The 21,488-nt window shown below is 44.1% G+C and overlaps 1 protein-coding gene across 2 annotated transcripts in view; it reads right to left on the bottom strand.

Moving 5' to 3' along the window:
- ADRA1A (adrenoceptor alpha 1A) overlaps window positions 1-20,413 on the bottom strand; it is a 74,200-nt gene extending 53,787 nt beyond the window's left edge. For both annotated transcript variants that reach the window (XM_072952439.1, XM_072952438.1), the window contains exon 1: window positions 19,074-20,413. In XM_072952439.1, coding sequence (XP_072808540.1) covers window positions 19,074-19,956 — 883 coding nt within the window. In that variant the 5' untranslated portion in view covers window positions 19,957-20,413. The remainder of the gene's footprint in view (window positions 1-19,073) is intronic.
- Window positions 20,414-21,488: the final 1,075 nt, after the last annotated feature.

Here is a 21,488-nt window from a genome sequence, read left to right as displayed (position 1 = left end):
TGAAGGAAGAGCATCATCTGCAAATCACAGACAGCCCAGGAGGGTGGCAGAGGGGCACGAGGATGTGAGAGGGAATCTGAGCAGGTCTGCTGCCTTTCAGAAGCGATGAGGCAGAACAGAACTGGGAAAGGCAAAGGAGCAGTCCCCACCCAGAAGCCAGACGTCATCTTCATCAGGAGACATCATCTTCGGTTTCCCTCCCACCGGCGCTAAGCAGGACCTTGAACTTGTGGCAGAGTTTTCCTTTCAAGATTCTCTTGGCTTATAAAAAGAGGATCAGAAAAACTACTCCCAACTTTTGACTACCAGGGTCACTTAATTATTTTTCCCCTGCAGGTATGTTTTGGAATTCAGGACTTTTCAGATTTTATAAAAGTAACGTGGGTCATATACTATACATTGCATAACACCACCAGAGAAGTGGCGGGCAGCACCCCACAATCAAACTCATAAATCTTTTTTAAGATAAATATAAAATATAAAGTCTAGAAAAAATATAAATATATAAAATTATTAAAATATAGGCTTTACATCTATTATCTCTATATCCTGAAATCTACATTCTCATAGAGCTCATAGAATCTACAGACTCATGTGAGTTCAGATTGGGTTCAGTGCCAAGTGAGTTCTGATCGGGTCTGATTTTGGCCCCAAGTTAGTAATTTCCATCTTCAGAGTTTTTGAACTTAGGAATTCCAAAGGAATCATGTACCTGCATTATTCTATGTCGTTTTTGTTTTTTAAGAGTGGTATTTTTTAAAGCCTTCATTAACCTTTAGGAAATGTAGAAACTAGTGGGTAGCGATTTCAAAAGTACTACAAAGCTACAGTAATCAAATCAGTGAGGTACTGGCATAAGATTAACAGACATAAGGAATATGACCCATATATCTGCAGTCAATTGAATTTCTACAGGGGTGCCAAGACCATTCCATGAGGCGAAGAAGTGGTACTGGAACAACCAGGTTTCTGATGCAGAAGAATACCATTGCTCAAACCTTACCTCACACCATACATCAAAATTAACTCAAAATGGATCAAAAGCCTGACTGTAAGAGCTAAGACAATTAACTGTTAGAAGAAAGGTTTAGGCTAAGTCTCTGTGACCTGGGATCAGGCAATGACTTCTTAGACAGGGCACCAAGAACACAAGCAACAAAAGAAAAAGTAGGTAAATTGGACTTCATAAAAATTACACATTTATACATCAGAGGACACTGTTAAGAAAGTGAAAGGACAACCCACGGCATGAGAGAACATATTTGTCATATAAGGTTCTAGTATCCTAAATATAAAAAGAACTCCTACAACTCAACAATAAAAAGACAACCTGCCTAATTTAAAAATGAGCAAGGACTTGAACAGACATTACGCCAAAGAAGATACACAAATGGCCAACAAGCACAAGAAGAGATATTCTTCATTCACCATTAGGGAAATGCAAATCAAAACCACGAGATATTACTTTATGTCCACTAGGATGGTTATAATTAAATGGAAAAAAAGGGGGAGATAAGGATTGGTGAGTATGTGGAACCTTCATACATTGCTGGTAGGTATGTAAACTGGGGTGGCTGATGTGAAAAACGGTTTGCTGGTTTCTCAGTAAGTTACACGTAGTTATACCGTATGACCCAGCAATTCCCCCCCTTAGGTTTAGATTGAAAAAAACTGAAAATGGACATTCAAACAAAAACTTTTACCTGAATATATATAGTAGCCCAATTCACAATAGCTAAAAGGTAGAAACAACTCCAATGTCCATCAGCTGATGCATGGATAAATGAAATATAGTGTACCCACACGAAGAAATATTATTCAGTCGTAAAACAGGATTACATTTCTGAGCCATGCCACCCATGGCTGAGGCTTGAAAACATTACGCTGAGTGAAAGAAGCTGACAGAAAAGGCCACATATCGTATGATTTCATTTACATGCATGATCAGGAATCGGCAAATCCATACGGACAAAAGCAGTTTCATGGCTGCCAAGGGGGCTTGGGAAGGGGGAATTGGAGACTGACCACCAATGGGAAAGTGGGAATAGGGTTTCACTGAGGGGTGAAGAAATGATTTGGAAGTAGACAGTGGTGATGATTGCACAACATTGCTAATGTACCAAATGCTACTGAATTGCATGCTTTAAAATGGTTAAAATAGTGAATTTTAGACTATGTAAATTTTACCAAGAAAAAAAAATAGTGGGTAGACAATTATTACCTTTTTAGGGAACTTGAGGCATCTGGAGACCTGTTTTTTGTTTGTTTGGTTTTGGTTTTGGTTTTTATGGAATCACTAGTCAAGATGTTGGAAACACAGTTAAAAAAAAAAGTCTGAATCTTAATCAAAATCGGTGATTTTGCTTTAAATGTGATGTTTCGAAAGATTGTGATTGATCTTAAGAATTCCTATACTATAAACTACAGTTTATTGATCTCGGCCGTGTTGTCGTTTTGGGCTGGATGATTCTTTGCTGTGTGGGGCCGTCCTGCACGCTGTCGTGCGTTTAGCAGTGTCCGGGCCGCCATCCAGTAGATGCCAGTAGCATTTCCCACTCCAACTGTGACATCGTGACAACCAAAAATGTCTCTACATATTGCCAAATGTGCCCTGGGGGTCAAAATCGCCCTGGTTGAGAACTACTGCTGTGACTTCTTTAGGAATGGCTTGTTATTCTGGGATTTCATCCTCTCCTAGAGTTACCATTAAAAAAAAATCCATTTCTGAGACTCCCGTTTAGTTATCTCTTAATGACAACAAAACCAGGTTATAAAGCAACACGCCTGCAGGTGGCAGGTAACCTGCAAAAACATTTCTCATGGTCAGGGATCCAACTATTTGACCAACTTGTAAATAGCAGGTTTCTCACTGGCAACTCGGTGCCTGGCAATGAGCTAAATGCGGAGAGCACATAAAAAAAAAGAAAGAAATAAAGTTAGTGTGCAATGTTCCCTTTTCAAACCCTTTTTGGGCAAAGACTACTGCTCTGCCAGCATTCCAGAATAATGACAGCTGATGTGCCCTTTGTCAGCTTTCCCTCCTTCTCCTTTGAAAATGCAAACCCAATTCCTTCCAGAACTTCTTCTGATACCGTTTACTGAGTCTGGAGTCAGATACCGGCAGCACAGACAGGAACCCTTGCTGCGGACCCCCCAGCCCCGCTGCGGCAGGAAGGCCAGGGCTGAGTGTCCAGGACTTAGGGCTCCCTGGCTGCTTCCACGGGCGCAGGGCCATCTTTATCCGTTTTATGTCTTGGGCTTCTGAGCAGGGTTTCATGGGAACGGGGACTTCTGAAGCTGAGAAGTTTGAAAGCTACTGGTCCCCCGCAAGCCCCTTTTTCTGCAGATGAGGAGATGGAACCTGGAGCTTTTGACTCATAGCCGGAGCTATTCAAGCCAGAGAGTTCCAGTAAGATGTCGCTTCCTCTCTGACGCGTCTTGGTTTCCACTTCTCTACATGAGCACAGTGACTTCTATCTTTCTTTTTGTTTTAACACTTTTATTGTGGTATAATTTTTATATAGTAAACTACACAGATTTCAGATGTACAATTTGATGAATTTTGATAGATGTCTACACCTATGAAACCACCACCACAATCAAGATGGCTGGCGGGGAGGGTATAGCTCAATTGGTAGAGCGCATGCCTAGCATGCCTGAGGTTCTGGGTTCAATCCCCAGCACCTCCATTGAAAAAGCAAATAAATAAATAAACCTAATTACCTTCCCCTTGCAAAAAAAAAAAAACAAAACCCAAATTAAAAGAAAAAATAGATGGCTAGCATTTCCCTCACTCTCCAAGAGGTATAAATTTCAAACTCCCGATTTATCAGTTCCCACCCCCTTTACCCACTGCTAACCAGAAGTTTGTTCTCTTACGTTTGTGAGTCTGTTTCTGTTTTGTAGATAAATATATTTGTGGCCTTTTTTTTTTTAGACTCCACATATAAGCGATATTATGTGGTATTTTTCTTTCCTTTTCTGGCTTCAGCGACTTGTATCTTACAGACTTGTTCTAGGAATTGAATTAGACACAAAAGGTGACTTGCAAGCACCACTGCTATGGACTGACGTTTGTATTCCCCCCTCCGCCCAAATTCATCTGTTGAAGCCTTAACCCTGTGATGGTATTTGGAGGTGTGACCTTTGGGAGGTAATTATGTTTAGATGGGGTCGTGAGGGTGGAGTCCCCACAATGAGATCAGTGTTCTTATAAGGAGAGGAGGGGACCAGAGCTCCTCTCTCTCTGCTGGGCGAGGACAGAGCGAGAAACCGGCCGTCTGTGAACCAGAAAGAGAGTCCTTACAAGAACCTGACCATACTGCATCCTCATCTTCCCAGCCTCTAAAAGTGTAAGAAATAAATGTGTGCTGTTTAAGACACCTGGTCTGTGATGCTCTGTTACAGCAGCCTGAACTGACAGGCACAACCACCTCTCCCACCCCACACACGGGCTTCTTTGATTTTTTTCCTAGAAAGAGACTTAAACTCCTCACACAATTTCATCTCATCCTCTCGTGATCAAGAGAACGCTCAGCCCGCTGACCTGCACAGGGACTCGCCATGCTCTGACCCTGTATGTATCTTCCTTTAATGGCTTTGCCTTGAACCACAAACTTCCAGGAAACCAAAGGAAAAGACCACACATCAGGTTGCTCTCATGCCTGCTTCACACTCTGATATCAGCGTGAGAAGGTACCAGGGCTGAGGCACTGATGTGTGGATCGAACTGAATTTCCTCACCCTCCTCCTAAATTCTTAATAAATTCAAAAGAATATGCGTATAGGTGAAATTTTACATCACTATTAAAAACATGAGGGAAGGGCCATATCTGTAAGCCAGAACTTTTGACAGATTTCCTGAAATGACAGTGTGGTCACCACCAGCCTGAATGAAGAACTGATGAGTCCTTGGTTTACCTCAAGGAAAGGGGGTGAAGGGATGATGTCTCCCCAGGTGCTGCCGGGTGACACCCCCAGGGCCTTGGTGTAATGGATGCTGGAGACACAGGCTGACTCAAGGGTGGCTTTTCAAGGATGAATCTCAACTTCTCAATTGCATTTGAGTGCCTGAGGAGATCACCGCTGCTGATGTCCATGCAGTGGGGACAGCCCCTCAGTTTTCCTATCAAGAACAGCAACAAGTAAGAGGAGGGTCTCGGGGACTTGGCTCCCAGGGGGGCCTGTCATGTCCCCTGGAAGAGAGGCCACAGCACCGCTGTGTCAACCGAACAGGACAAAGACACTCTGCTGTGCAGAAGTGAATCCTTGGCTTTCTAGCTCCTTCTCTGCTCCCTGTGGAGGAACAGATCTATGCTCTGGCAAATTGAAACTACAACAAAGATAATTCTCTTCCTTCTCCCCTGAATCTCAGTTTGAATGACATGGACAGGGACACAACCAGTTCTAAACAGAGTCCATTTCCAATTTTATTCCTGGTTCGCCCTCGGTGAGGCTGAAGAGAAGGAGAATTACTGCTTATGTGAAAAGATTTAGCTGTTTGGTAGACGGGATCGATCTGGGGGAATGTGAGCAGAACCCTACTTTTAAAACAGTGGTCTGGAAGAAAAATCTCTAGCTTGTACTGACATGAGACTTGAGGAGCTACTGGGGTTTATAGGTTGAGTGTAGGTAATAAGGAGGTGAGACAACGTGCCAGTAAAATGGAGTGGAGTGGAGGGAAAATGGTGGAGGCAGTTTGTTACTAAGGCTAACGGGGTGAAATGGAACACCAGCTTGAGAACCTCGAACGAACGCCAGAAGGAAATAGTGAGAGGATGACTAATAGGAGAAAAAAAGCAAAAGAAAAGAGGGGAAAACCAGAAACAGACTCGCAGACTTAGTAAACAATCTTATAGTTACTGGGGAAAAGGGGTGGGAAGGGATAAATTTGGAAGTCTGAGATTTACAAATGTTAGCCACTATATATAAAAAGTGATTTTAAAAGTTTCTTCTGTATAGCACAGGGAACTATGTTCAATATCTTGTAATAACCTTTAATGGAAAAATGAAAACGAATATTTATCTGTAGATGCATGACTGGGACACTGTTCTGTACACCAGAGATTGATACATTGTAATTGACTGTACTTCAGTAAAAAAAGAACAAAGGAAAGAAAAGAGGGGAAGATACAGGAGACCCAAAATACAATTAACATGAATACCAAGAGAAAGAGAAGAAGAGGACATGATCACCGAAGGATGTGTGTCTTTAGCTTCAGGAGAAAAAATGTGCACAGGGTTCCAGGCAATAGCAATGAAAAAGTTACTCCCAAGCCAGAAAATTTTCAAAGAAGACGTTTTTAAAAATTTAATTGGGAAAAAATTCTATAAACATCTTGGTTAGACGATAAACACATAAATAAAGAATACTTGACAAAAGAAAATAATCAGGTTGGCCTCAAGTCATTTATAAAGCACTAAAAACCAAGAGACAGAGGAGTAATGACAACAGTATTTTGAAATTAAAAAAAAATATGTAACTCAAGTTCTATACTCAGGTAAGTTGTCTTTCATGGGTTTAGGCTCAGGTGCACGTGAGCCTACACACGTGTTTTGCTTATGTCTTTATTGGTAAAATTTTATTTGGCATTATGCTCGTCTTTAATATGGTGGTAAGTATTTAAAATGGGGGGGAGGTGTAGTCTCCATGGCAACCACTCAACTCTGCCCCTGTAGCACGGAAGCTGCCATGGATGATTTGTTAGCAAGTGGGCATGGCTGCGTTCCAATAAAACTTTATTTACAAAAACAGGCCACAGTTTGCTGGCCGCTGTTCCACATAGAGATAAAGCAAAATCCAGAGCTCACAAGGGAATAAATCACAGTATATAATGAAAGGGTTATTTGTATTACTAAACTAAATCGGAAAGTTACAAAAGACAGGACAGGTAATATAAACATTTAGTAGCAATAATCTAGATATAGAACAAAGTTTTATTAACCCAAAGATGTAGACTTTAGGAAAGAGAAAATGGAAGTGTGAGAAACTTCCTCCCTTAACGTGGGCAAAAGTGGGTGATACACACAGTTGTTTAAGAGAGAAATGAAGGTTAAAAAAAAAGTTTGAAAAGCTCCAAGATAATCTCTAGTAGAATTAAAAATAGGAAACCACCTTTCCAAAATATGCAGAATTTTTCAAAAGGAAAAAATAAAATGATTCCGTTTGCAAGAGGCAGAAAACAAAGAAAGAGAAACAAACATAGCCAGAAAGCATAAAACCAGGAGATAAAAATCCATCCAGATGTATCTGTTACAATCAACGGAAATTAGTTAAACCTTTACTAAAAGACAAATGGCCAGATTAGACGCACAGACTCTAAAAAACCATCTGATACAAGATACACAAGCAGATGTACAGAAAGATGGGGAAAGGTATGTTGGCAAATGCAAACAAAAATATAGTAGGGGTTACAATATTAATGTTTTAAATGTACATTTCAAGAAAAAATAAATAAGACAAAAAGTCTCTCTTTAAATGATGATACTATTGACTTAATCTTTCAAGTATCATGCAACTGCCTCAACATATACAAAACAAAATCTGTTAAAAAATAAGAAATAATTGGAAGAATTTTTTCCCAGTAGCAGTAGGAACGTTTACTACACCTCTCTTGAGATTTGACAAGTAGGGTAGATGATGGATAAAGGTAAAGATAATGAATAATGGATAAAGAAAATCTTAACAGCATCACTGATAATGTTTAATTAATATATATCTATTAAACATGAAATCTATCAAAAGTGCTAATTATTGATCATAAATCATCATTTTAAGAAAACCTTCACTACATCTCACAAGCTAGAAAGTATTTAGTTCACATTGACCACAGTGCAGTAAATTTGAAAGTAGTTTTTAAAAGTGGGGGATAAAAATACCAATTATTTTCAAATTAACAAGTAACAGCAATACAACGAATCCTTTTCTGTCCACAGAGGACAAAGGAGCCATTAAAAGATGCAAAACAGAACGGCTGGATGAGAGCACTGCTGAGCGAAACGTCAGGTAAGGAACTCAAGTTCCTTAGAGGACAAGGTAGAAGTTTGGTGAACTGTCATCTCAGATAAGAAAAAAATGGAAAACACGTGAACCAGACGTTCTGCTCAAGTTAACGTAAAGCGACAACATGTAACCAGAAAAATAAAAGACATTTCTGGAGATCAAGTTAACACACAGGAAAACAGATGAAAACAATACACATAAATCCAGGATATGGGTCTTTTAAAAAAAAGTCATAAAATAGACAATCGTCCAAAGCACTTCAGTGAAGACAAAAAGAAAGAAAACACAAGTATATGATGTGGGAAATGAGGAAAGACAGCAAAGAAATGGAACAATTACAGAATGTCATGTTGAATTCTGTGCTGAAATGTTAAACCTCAGTGAGAAAGAAAATGGAAAAATAAGAAAAACAAAGATTATCAAACCCGACAATCAGAATAAACCACTATTCAGGAAGAAATAGAAACTAGTCTCCAAGATTTGCACCATAAAAGGAGCCGGGCCCAAATGTTTTATGGGCAAGTTTTTTCAAACCTTCAAGGAACACATAATTCTTATGCTATTTAAATTGCTACAGATTGCAGAAAAAAAGGGAAAGTGTCACAATTTGTTTTATAAAGGTAACATAAACTTGAAGCCAAAATGCAACAAAAACAGCACTATAAACTAAAATAGTATACACGTTTCACATAGATATATAGATGCAAACCAGAGATAAAATATTTAGTATAAATGCAGTAACATAAAAAAGAATAATGCCACTGATCAGAGAGAGAATTTCATCCAAGAATACGTGGATAGATTAATACTAGGAAATGAAATGTATCAAATCTATGTCAATGAAAAAAAGATTATATTGATGGCTATTAAAAGGCAGCTTTTGATAAAATTAAACATTCATTTTTGATACAACTGTTCTATAAACTATGGAAGGATATCACCTTGATATGATGTAGGTTATTGACCTAAAAACCAACCGTCAGTGTCTTAGCTAATGTCAAAATACCAAAGCTGCATTTCCCAACTTCACTGTAATAACCATTTTTCCAGGACACATTAGCAAGTGTGATTAAAAGTAAAGTGTAAATGATAGTTTAAAAGTAGTCTGGGAAGCAAATGGAGAAACAGGTTATTATTTTTTGTTTCATTGAAGAATAGTTGATGCACATAATGTCATATTTCTCAACAGGAAGTCTCACTGTGATAAAGATGTCACTTTTCAAATTAATCTACACATATTAAAAATGTATGATTAACACGGGGTTGTGTGTGTGGGGGGGGTGGTTGTGTGTGTGTTAGGGGGTTCTGTGTGTGTGTCGGTGTATGTGTCTGTGGTGGTGTGGGTGGCTTAGGGGATGTAATTTGACAAAATGAACCCAGACTTTTCCTGGAATATTTTCCAGAATAAACGTGTAAAGACTGACCAGATAATTTGGAAAAAGAATATTCATTCAGAGGCCTTAACCCGTATTAAAATGTATTATGAAACCACAGTAATGGAGAGAACTTGGCACTGATACTAGAATAGAGAGACTCATAAATGTTAACAGAAGTGGGGGTCTCAAACTAGATTCAAGATTCTTTCTCATATAACAAAGATGGTTTTCCAAATAAGACAGGAAAGGATATATTATTCAATAAATCTTTTAAGAATATCTATCTGGCTAACCATTTCAATATAAATACAGTTAGACATTACTTACCAAAATACAAAAATAAATTCCAGGTGGATTACAAATGATGCTCTAAAGAACTAGGAGAAAATAGAGGTTATCTGACTCACACTGGTGGGGAGGGGGCGGATAAGATCTCTCCAAGCATCCCTGAGAAGGTACAATCCATGAAGAAACAGATGAAAATACACGACTACCTAAAAATTTTAAATGTCCACGTATTTGGAAAAACTGCAAAGATAATAAAATGCAAAAAAAAAACCTCAATGGGAAAATTAGTTGCTAAATATGTATAAGGATTGTAACACTGTTAAATACTCTTCATCTTTATTCCCTTTTTAGTAAACCTCTCTCTCTTTCCATCTGCAATCATGTTGCTATTCCATAGAAGATGGAAGCCACCCAGGGAAGGAGGAAGACATGGTTCAGGGGAGGGTCAGAAAAAGGAAGGGGACGTCTTCTGCATCCATCTTCCACAGGTGGACTGTGGGGAAAAGTGGGGAAGGAGGCAGTGACGGGAGGCAGCCAGGTGTTTGTTCTGAGCTCCCCTCTCAAACGGACCGCAGAGGTATTTAAAGAGATAAAGGTGGAAGTGAAGGTGCTTTTCCCCACTTTCCATTCTGGGCATCCGGGAGACAGCACAGGGCGCCACCATACATATTAAAGTGACAGCCAGCCTGCCTGGGCAGAGAGCAAGCCAGGGTTGGCACGCCTGGGTGGTTGGCATGGTGTGTGCTGTGGGAGGAACCCACAGGGCTCTCCGTGCCTTGAGACAGGGATGAAACATCGCTGAGGGTTTAGCTCAGGAGCCTGTGAAAGGTGATCACATGGTGGACAAAGTGACTCCCTGGTCAATGGTAACAGAGCAAGTGTCACCCCAGCCAGGAACCAAAAGGAGTCCCAGACAGACCCTGAGGGTCTATAGTCGCAGTGAGGACTGAGTGGGGCTGGGCCATCAGGTCCACGGGAGAGCAGCCTCAGACTCACCGTGACACAACTGCATGATGACTGAGGACTGGCGCCTGGGGACCGGTCACTAGACTAAACCAGCATCCCCAGTGCAGGAAACTAAAAACAACAATGAAAGGTCAACTGAGGGCCTGATAATTTCCTGTCTCCCCCGCCCCATCCCAATAACCATGCAGTTATGTGAGCCCTGGGCTGATTAACAACTTAGCAGGCAAATCTGAAAGTCTGAGTGAGCCAACAGAGGCTGGGTATATAAAGATGCTGCATACGGGATTGGATCTGACTGAACTTAATGGATTTAACTATAGAAGTGTGTGTCTGTTTCCATGGGAGTTCATGAAAAAGATCACATCAGTTTTTGAGAAATAAAGAAGCTACATTTTCTCAGCATGTCCGAATACAGCATGAGAAAACTGGCTACCCAGGCTATACCATAATAAGTGATTAATATATTTAATATATATGACAATCTCACAAACAGAAAAGAAATAAAAATCACTGACTTAATAAAAAGTGGCCAAAGGACACAGATGAGCCATTTCACATCACGAAAATTGAAATATAAATAACTAATAAAAATATGGGGAGACATTTTCAAACGGTACAGAAATAATGCAATTTAAAGATGAGAAGCCACTATGTGAGAGTCCAGCTGGAAAACCAAGCAGAGGGGCTAAAAGACAGTGAACCTGCCCAACGAGGAAAATGTTTTAGAGCAATGTTCTCACATCCAAACCTGAAACCACGAAGTAACAAAACAGAGCAATGTCATTAAGTGTTGTCTCCTTCCCAGATATGACTTGCCTGCCTGCAGCCTGCTTTGAAAGAGGTGGCTGTTGTTCAAAGCTCTGTTAGAACTCGTCTTCTGAGCCTGCAACACATTCTTTTGAATATGACAGTAAATCTCCATTGACAGATCCGTCTTGTGGAAAGAGCTAAAATTCATTTAAAGCCAAGTCTGGTTATACTATTTGTGACCACAGAAAGGTCTTCTCGTAAATCTGCTCTGGAGGCAACGACAGGAGAGGCATCTGAGAACTATGTGGTTGCTCATGGAAATAAATATTTTCAAGTGTGAGGAAAAAGAACCCATCCTTGGCAGGCTCTCGCTCACCTGTCCTGCGTAAAGGTCTACCAGCCGGTCTACCCGCCGTCGTCTTTTCACTAAGCCTTTGACAGTTTGAATTACAGACTCGATCATGTCATCCCTGTCCCTGATCATCTTCAGACAAAGACATAAACTCATAAAAGGTCTCTAACAGCTTATTTGGTCTAGACCCATTCTTTCAAGCTTCACTGGACACCAGTTTTCTATCAGCCTTTCAGCTCTGGTCATACTGGCCTTCTGGAAAACCCTCATGAACATCAGGCCAGCGCTGTGAGAGCCTTTACCCATCTCTCCCTTTCCTGTTTAGCCAACGAACAATTCCTCCTTCTACAGATTCTCCTACAAGAGTCAATCTCTCCTTCCCAGCAAGCCTTTTCTGCCCGGGGTCACCCTTATCCACAGCATACATTTTCAAGGTATACAGTTTTTTTTTTTAATGTGGTTATCTGATTAACGTCTGTCTCCCCGTGGAGGTTAGAAGCCTGCAGGAAGGCAAGGACCCAGACTGTTTTGACATGGCGCATAAAGGCCAGCACATAGGAAGTTTTCAATAAATAACTGGAGGTTAAGAGAAACGCTATTCGATACGCTTGTGAGGTCGATGTGCTGCAAGACGGCCACAGGAATCCCCTCGTTTCTTTATGGATCTGCTGCTTGTCCATCAGGAGAGGAGTCTATTTCCCTCCGCCTTGAACCCATACTGGCCTCGTGACTTGCTTTTACTGCAGAATGAGGCAGCAGTGACACTGGGCCAGGTCTGGGCCCAGCTCTTCAAAAGCCTGACAGCTTCTGCCCTGGCTCTCCTGGGGAGAACTGCGTGTACAAGGCAGGAGAGCTGGTCTCGGCCGGGGGAAGAAGACAGACCCCCAATTCTGATGTCCAGCCCCCGACAGCCGGATGAACCGGCCCTTGACTTATCCCTGACCCCACTGAGTCACCAACCATAACACAATCATTGTCGTAAGTTACTATGTTTTGAGATGATTTGTGATGCAGCAAGGGTAACCGAGTAACTGATCTCTTATCTTAAAATCATAGCAGCTCCTGGATTCTCTCCACACCATCATCTCTAAGAGGGCAGTCTTCTCCGTAAGAATCAAGGGCCTGGACCCTTGTGTACCTGCAGCAGAGCCACCTAATCTCTCATCGTCCTGGGCATCTGCAGGAGTTAAGTCATTATCTGTCATTCTACGTCCTCGCCGGTTCTCACGTCGCCGTCTGAAACTCTGCTGTATATCTAACTGCGTAGATTTTCAGGTCCATTAGGGGAAAGATTTGTTTGTCTTTATCTCCGGTGATTCTCTGGCTGCTGGGCACAAAGCAGATGCTCAATGAAATTTTGCTGAATGAATGAATGAACGGATGGATCATTCTCTGCTTCACTGCTTCCACCTGCTCATCCCCTGGCCAGCGCTGCCTTCCCCCAAACATCCCATTTCAAAACACATCCTCCTTCCTTACCACGTGCTGCCTGCTGTCTTTTTTATTTAAAATAATTCTCAAATAGTCTAGGTCTACCCGAGCCACAGCTCAGCCCAATGCTGCCTCCTTTGATTCAGAGATAACAGCATTGGCTAGGTCCAATGGTAATGCTTATTTTGTATTTAAATCAGACAATGGGTCCAGAGTTCAGACACGCAACTATATGTTCAGTAAATGTTGCCCTGCCTCCATCCCTTTCTGATGCCTTCTCTTTCTCAGACCACCAAGGACATCTGCTCCTCATGGCAACATCTGATGTCAACACATGTCAGTAATGGTCTGTAAATCATACGAATTCTAAGATTAACATGTATTTTGCCATTTGCTCTGTGTCAGACAGTATGCTAGGCAGCTGACCTGTATAAGATTCCATATTTTATGAAAAAGAAAGCTTAGGTTTAAATCTCAGGGCAACACTTTTCCATCCAGCACTCTATCTCTAGTCCTAGCGAGCTCCAGACAAAAGGATGAAATGGGCAGAGACGACGCGCACACTTCCGGTGCCCGAGCTTCCTTGAGGCACAGTTTACACCCTTCCTTCTTTCACATATTGAAGGCTAACGCCTCCAAGTTCTCTCTGTTCATCTTCATGATTGACACTTGTTCTTTTTTTTCCAGAAACATTGACTCTAAGGTATAAATGACTGATAACAACCTCCAGTGTGATCCCCCTCCCCTGAAGGGGTTCTAAATTTCAACCAAACATAAAAGATGCAGAAAGAAAACAAGACGAGCAAGATTTACACCTGAGAGCAGGCAAACAGGATTCCTACCTGCAATCACACTGTTCAGCCTGGCTCCCCATCCTGCCCTGATCAGGGGAGCTGGGGAGACACTGAAGGGTGGGGTCCACAGGGAGACAGAGCCTTCTCACAGCACAGAGGCGGACCTTCGGCAATGACACGGGAAGTCCTCACGCACCTGATTATCCTGGGCTGGTTCCCACACACGTGGGTGCTTCTCCTCTCAGCGTAGGATCCTACACTCATCCCTGCTCTGATTGTAGTCTCTAATCCTGCTGTTTCCTGGCAGCCCAGCACAGACCGATAAGCTTTTCCTCCCAAGAGAGTACTTGTCATACTTAAGAGCTCATGTCCCTTGTGTATAATAATATAATGGCATATTTATTCTTCTGCTCACATTTTGCATGAAAAATGTACTTTAGATACTAAAAAAAAAAAAAAAAAAACCTCTCACGGGTGTGCTGCTCTGCCCAGGAGAAGTGGTACAGTCTTCAAGTCCCTGCTTAGTCAACCATGATACTTCTGGTAGCTTCCGCAGTGATCTCCAAACACAGTTAGCTGTTAGCACTTGTAATGCCCACTTTGAGGACCCATCCCGCAGACTTGGGATGATCAGTTTCAATGTGTCTCCTTAACTAGATTGTGAGGCCCTTGAGGGCAGCGAATGTGCTTTATTCATCTTTCTTTTCCGTCTACCTCAGTGCCTGCTACTTATTATACAGTCAGAAACTCCTGGAGGAAATAGTGTCTTACTTGTTTGGTGTCAAGAAGAAACTGTGGACCACAGATTTAGGACCACAGGTTTAGGGATCTCTTGCTCTACTTGGCAGCCTGGTCAGACACTGTTAACTATACATTTGTAATTTCCCTCCTGTTGTAACCACATTATTAGGACTTAAAGGAAGACCAGTGATGATGTCAGGGTGTTGCCCTCTGCCATAACATCTTCACCTCAACATTACCAACTCCCCAGGAAAGCAGATCCAAGAGGAAGGCTATGGTTAGACCCGAGTCTCCCTTCCCCTAGAGGACCTCAGGATGCAGACTATCCTTGGATGGCAAAGCTACCACCCAAGTCCCAAATGCCCAGGCACCTATCATTACCTGAGCTTTTCCTCATCTGACTCTGTATGACCCCTAATCCGATCCCACGTATGTCCCTTCACAAACGCCTCTTCTTTACTGCGGTCCCTAAATACAGTCAGTCATCAGCTACATTCCCTGTAATTCTCAGCCTCTCAGCTGTTAGAACGCAACGTCCAACCTTCTTGACTGGTCTTAGCTTTAAGTTTATGACCCTAACTCTCAAACGTCTTTGGAACCTCTTGGTGACTCTACTAAATTTCTGTAATCTATTTACTCTCTCACCTCAAAGATGAGTATTTCATGTATTCTTTTCCCCTCAAACCACCATCATTTCCTATTCCTTCCACACTCTTAGTCAATGATCTTGCTTCTTATTTCATTGAGGACATAAACATATTTCAAACAAATCTGGACCTTTCCTCCTCCATATGTACTCGCATCTGTGCTCATACCCCCCAGCTTCCCTGTCACTTCCCAACCCTCCTGTCTCCTTCCTCGCCTACGTCAGGATCTCCCTATTCCTTCATCGCTGTCAGAATATGAACATGCTATCTATCTCCCACCTTTGAAAACTCCCTACATCCCATTAGCTACACTCCATTCCTTGCTCTCTTGTCTAGGAAAACCTTTCCAAAGAGTTGCCTATTTTCACTGTTCCCACTTCGTCTTTCATTCTGTCAAGAAAGCAGACAATCTGGCTTTTGTCTCCATCACTCCACTGAAACTACACTCTTCAAGGGACCTCCTCGGATCACCAAGGACCTCCACATGGTCAAGCTCAATGCTGGCTCCCAGTCTTCCTCTGACTTGGCCTAGCAGCTGTGTGTGACAGAGCTGATGGCTCTAGCCTTTGTCAAACATTTCCATTTGGCTTCAGGGACACCACACTGTCCTACCTCCCTGGCCACTCCTTCTCAGTTTCTTGTGCTGATTCCTTCTCCTCCTTTCCCCAACCTTCAAATACCAGGATGCTCCAAGGCTCAGTCCTTGTCTCTCTTTTCTCTCCACACTCTCTCTTGCAGATCCTTCCATTTCTGTGGCTTTGAATATGTTGATTGTCCCAAGTTTACATCATGACCCAGCTTCCCCCCTTAGCGCTAAATTCATGTATCTAACTGCCTGCTTGACATCTCTGCTTAGACATCTAATAGACACTTCTCAACATGGACTGTACAAAATAAGCTCTTGTACCTCACACTCTCGCCAGCCTCTCACAACCTGTCATTCTCTAGTTTTCTCAAGCTCCATAAAATGCACTACTAGTTACCCAGCTGTTAGGGCCCCAAACCTGGAAGTTATCTTCACGCCTCTCCTCTTCTCGTACCCTGTGCCTGAACTTGTCAGTTTCACCTTTGAAATAAGTGCTGAAATGTGATCACTTCGCAGCACCTTCCCCCCCTCACCTGAGTCCAGGGCGGGATGCCTGGACTTTTCTAACAGCCCACAAACTGGTCTCCCTTTTTCCACACTCACCCCTCAACAGCCCTCTCTTCTCCCAGGAACCAGAATGATCCTTTAAAAATGGAAGACCAGCCACGCCCCTGCTAAAGCCCCTCTGATTAGATGGCTTTCCATCACAGTTAGAATAACATGCAGATTCTGCTTTGGCCTAAAAGACCCACAGTACCTTGACCATGTCTGGCCCCCTAATCTCTTTCTGAACTCGTCTTCCCCCTCATTCTCTGTAATTCGGCCACACTGGCCTCTTTGCTCTGCCGTGACTAGATCAGTTTCCTTCCCATCTCTGAACTTGGTGGTCCCTCTGCCCAGAAAGCTCTTCCCCGTGAGACTTTGAAATCCTTGCTTTTCATTTCAGTCATGTCTCTGCTCAGATAGCAGCTCTTCAGAGAGGACTTTCCTGACCACCCACTACATTGTCACACCACTCTATCCTCTGATCCTGTTGACTTTTAAAATAGTGCTTATTAATCTTTGATTTCTTGGCATGTATTTTTTGTTTTTGTCTTCTTCCCCCAAAAGATTGCAAACATCTTATTACAAGGATTTTTCTTCCCTGTTCATCCTAAGTGTCTAGAATAAATGCTTACTAAACACTTGACAAGTGAATGGATGCATGAATAAACGTGCAAACTTCAGGAGGAAGAGACGGGATGCAGAGAGGTAGGTAAGTAAGCAGTGGCTCAGAGGTAAAGAATGCTGTTTAGATACATTCAAAGCTGTGATGTTGGGGGAATTGAGCCAAGATGGCAGAGTAGAGAGACTCCCAGCTTTGCCCTCTCCCACAAATACACCAAGAATTATGTCTATAAACCCACTGAATCATACAGAACACCTACTGAACTCTGGCAGAATGTCTCTTGTTTCAAAATACAGGAGGATTCTCACAAAATCCGATAAACAGCAAGTTTATACTGTATAGCACAGGGAATTATATTCAATATCTTACAGTAACTTATGGTGAAAAAGAATATAAAAACGATATATGTATGTTCCAATATTACTGAAGCATTGTGCTGTGCACTAGAAATTGACACAACATTGTAAACTGACTATACGTCAATAAAATTATATTTTTTAAAAAAATCTGTGATGTTATTCTAGAATAAGCAATAGTGATGGGAGGACAGGTAGTGGACTTGGAAGGGCCCCTTGAGCAGACTTTTTTGGTGGAAGTTTCTGCAATGATGAAAATGTTCCATGTCTCTTCTGTTCCAAACAGTAGCCACTGGCCACAGGTGGCTACTGAACACTTGAAATGTGGCTAGTGGGACTGAGGAGCTGAATATTAATTTTCTTTAATTTTAAGTCATATTAAATAGCCACATGGGTTGGTGGCTATGGTATTAGATGGCAAAGCTCTGGTATCTGAAGAATTCCTTCTCCCAACGTGTGATTGCAGGATAATAATGCATACCTCACTGAGTTATTGAGAGAATTAATGATATAAAATACCTATGTTTCAATGCCTGAAACATAGCCCTCAAAAAAACAGCTGCTATTACTACAGAGTTGCAAATTAAAATGCTTTCAGTATATATGCCATTTAAATTGGCTCGAAAGTGCAGAAACAGACTTTTACTAATTTTTATTATAATTTTTTGTTCACTAGGGTTAGTGGATAACCAATGTGTGGGTCTATATTTGAACGCACAAGCTAAAAATAGCGAACAGCCACTTGGGGATCTCATGAAGGCCTTTCAGAGACAGATGACTCTTCCAAGTGGATCAGCTTGCTGACACTTATAATGAGCTAATTAGTTTTGACAACAGCTAATTTAGCATTTGTGAAAATTGGATTTGTAACATTACTGTATTATTTTCAAATAGTGTCATCTGCAGCTTCCTGAATGATTCTGGATCAGAGTAATGCTTGCTTAATACTTACTATTAAAAGAAAGGGGAAGGTATTTGCTTATTGCAAATGTTATGTTGAATTCTTTAAAGGTGAAATTGGTTTTTATCGTTTTTTTTCCCTGTCAGTGGCTCAACCATACTTCCTTTCATACTGAAGCGAGAAAATAAAATGAACCCAGATATAGAACAAAAGCAGACTGGTATAACTAACCCTTAGGAATAATCTAATTAAACAATAAAACTGCACGGTTTGTTCAGAATAAACCTGGTGCTTATTTTTAGGCCAAAAAAATTTGCGGCTTACAGCAGCAGAGGTGAAAGCGGCATTTCACAGCCCCTGCCTAAGCGTCTGGTGGAGACTCAGACTTGAAATCCGAGGATGGATGTATTTAAATTAAACACATGCTTAAAAGCGTTAAGAAAAAGTTGACGTTCTTATTAAAGAGACCAATTAATCTGCACCGGTTGGAATCCTCTTTGCAGTAGTTGAAAAAGTCCCGTCCCCTAGGACATAAAATAAATGAGACCGGAGCAGAAAGGGAATAAAAATTCACTTTTCTACAGAGGATTCTTTCCTAACTGCCCTCCTAGCTTTGCTGTTTGAAATGCAGATCCCTTCTCTTCCGCCCCTGACCGTTAGTCTTGGGTAGCAAAAGAGAGCGGAGACCCCTAAATGCTGTGTTGTAAAGACTCACCGATGGGCATCACTAAGAAGAAAGGTAGCCAGCAGAGGACGAAGCAGCCGACCACGATGCCCAGGGTTTTGGCCGCTTTCTTCTCCCGGGAGAACTTGAGGAGTCTCACGGAGAAGTGCGTTTTGTTCTTGGCGCTGGACACCCCGCTGCCTCCCGCGGGGGCATTTTTCCGATGGATGCGGAGCGTCACCTGCTCCGAGTCGGACTTGTCGGTCTTCAGGCCGGACTTGAGGCCCCGGCTCTCCCTCTTGGCCACCACGTAGACCCGGCAGTACATGACCAGGATGATGGCCAGCGGCACGTAGAAGGAGCCCAGCGCGGAGAAGAGCACGTAGCCCGGCTCTTCCGTGATCTGACAGATGGTCTCATCTTCGGGGGCCGGCTGCCTCCAGCCGAACAGAGGCCCGACGGAAATGACCAGGGAGAGCGCCCAGACGCAGAGCAGAGCCATGAGACCCCTCTTCTGGGTGACGATGGTGGGGTAGCGCAGCGGGTAGCTCACGCCGATGTAGCGGTCGATGGAGATGATGCAGAGTCCCAGGATGGACGCAGTGCAGCACAGGACGTCCACCGCCGCCCAGATATTGCAGAAGACCCTGCCGAAGGCCCAGTAGCCCAGGATCTCGAAGGTAGCGGAGAAGGGCAGCACCGTGGAAGTGAGTAGAAGGTCGGCCACCGCCAGGTTGACGATGTAGTAGTGAGTGACCGAGTGAAGATGCCGGTGGCAGGCCACGGAAAGGATCACCAGGATGTTCCCCAGGACCCCGAAAATGATGAGGCTCCCCAAGATCACCCCGAGCAGAATGGCCTTTGAAATATTCACCGGTGGCGGCGGGTGGGTGCAGTTGGAGCTGTCGGAAACATTTCCAGAGAGAAACACCATGGTCCCAGCCGGGCCGGGCGACGTCCAGCTCTTGAGGGCCACCCCCAGGCGGGGGCGGAGGCCGGAGCCAGGGAGCAGGGAGTCAAAAGGTCTCAGCTCGGGGGAGCCTTGCCTGCTGGGGTTGTCTAGGGGTAAGAGAGAGCGTGCAGGTGGGAAGCAACCCCTGCCAGCCCTGGAAATCCTCGGATGGCCACGCAAAGGGGTAGGGCATTAAAGGCGACATGGCAGGGGCGCGCGGGGCTGCCCGCAGACCCTCTCCACCCAGTGCACTGGCCCGGGGCCCCAGCTCCCTCCCTATCCGAGACTTAGCAAGAAGCTCGAAAAGACGTGTTGCAAAATGCAATCCCAGAATTACAGGCGGTCCCTTTTCTGCACTGTCTGATTCGTCCAGGTTAGCAGATTGAGCATTTTGCGCATAACTTGGAATTCAAAAATCGAGCACTGTCTCCCCTCAAACCATAAGCAAGTACTGGTCTGCCGTCGACTCTCAAAGGCGGGGACCGTTGGCATCTGGGCACTTCTCCCTGCCCGCAGTTACCCACTGCGTGGCTGGACTCATGCTAGATCCAGCTTCTAGGCGCGCAGGCCGGGAGACGTGGATGCGAAATGTTAGCCAAGACCCGGGCGGCTGCGGAGCGTTGTTTGCCAGCGTCCTCCTGAAAGAGCCCAAAGAGAAATGCGGCTTGTAAGCCAGGCGCCCTGGCGAGCGACGCTGTGCCCGGCTCGACGGGCGGCCTGACGCGGCTGGGAGCCCCGCCGACTCTGCGGTCCCAAAGCCGCTCGCCCTGTCGCAGCCGAGCGCGCGGGCGGGGACCGCGAGCCGCGTCCCGCCGCTGGGAACCTGCCTGGCGCGCTCCGCCGCGCGGCCTCCGGCGGGTTCAAGATCCGGAGCAAACCAACCCCGAGCTGCAGCGCTCCGCGACCGCACGGTGAAATTAAACCCCCCGAGCCCGGGAAGCGCGACTGCGGCCGGCGGTTGTGTCGCACCGAGCCGAGCCGGCGAAAACAGGGAGAATCTATCCAGTTGCGTTTCAAACAGGTTGCTTGGCAGTCACCTGGAGGGGGCGGCCTGGGAGAGGGAACCGCTGCGACCCTGGGACCGCAGGGCCTGTGCCACGCGCGCGCTCACGCCGGAGGAATTCACACTTGAGTGTGCGGAGCGCGCCGGTCTGTCGACCAGCCAAACCGGCCTGAGAGCCGGGTCCAGAGCAAAGCCCTCGGGACCCAACGAGGGCTGAACGCGACCTAGGTCGGTCCAGGATTCCTTTCCAAGCCAAGGGATCAGCGGTCCCACAGGGCCGGAGCCTCAAGCCACACCCAGGCGGGCTCGGGTGGGGAGGGGGTCCAGGGGCAGGAGTGGGAGCCGGAAGCATTACTCCGCCCAAGGGGCTTTGCAAGTAGCAACCGCTGCGGAATTTGTAAGCGTAAAAAGCAAGTCCCCGCGCCAGCGGACAGGGGACGCCGTGTATTTTCTGGGCTGGGGGCCACGGTCTGCGTAAGAAAAGCTAGGTTTCCACAGCTGCAAGCCGATC

This window comes from Vicugna pacos, chromosome 31, assembly GCF_048564905.1.
Source record: "Vicugna pacos chromosome 31, VicPac4, whole genome shotgun sequence".
Lineage (NCBI taxonomy): Eukaryota > Metazoa > Chordata > Mammalia > Artiodactyla > Camelidae > Vicugna > Vicugna pacos.
The sequence above is the reverse complement of the archived record's forward strand: the minus strand, read 5'-3'. Positions and strand labels throughout refer to the sequence as shown.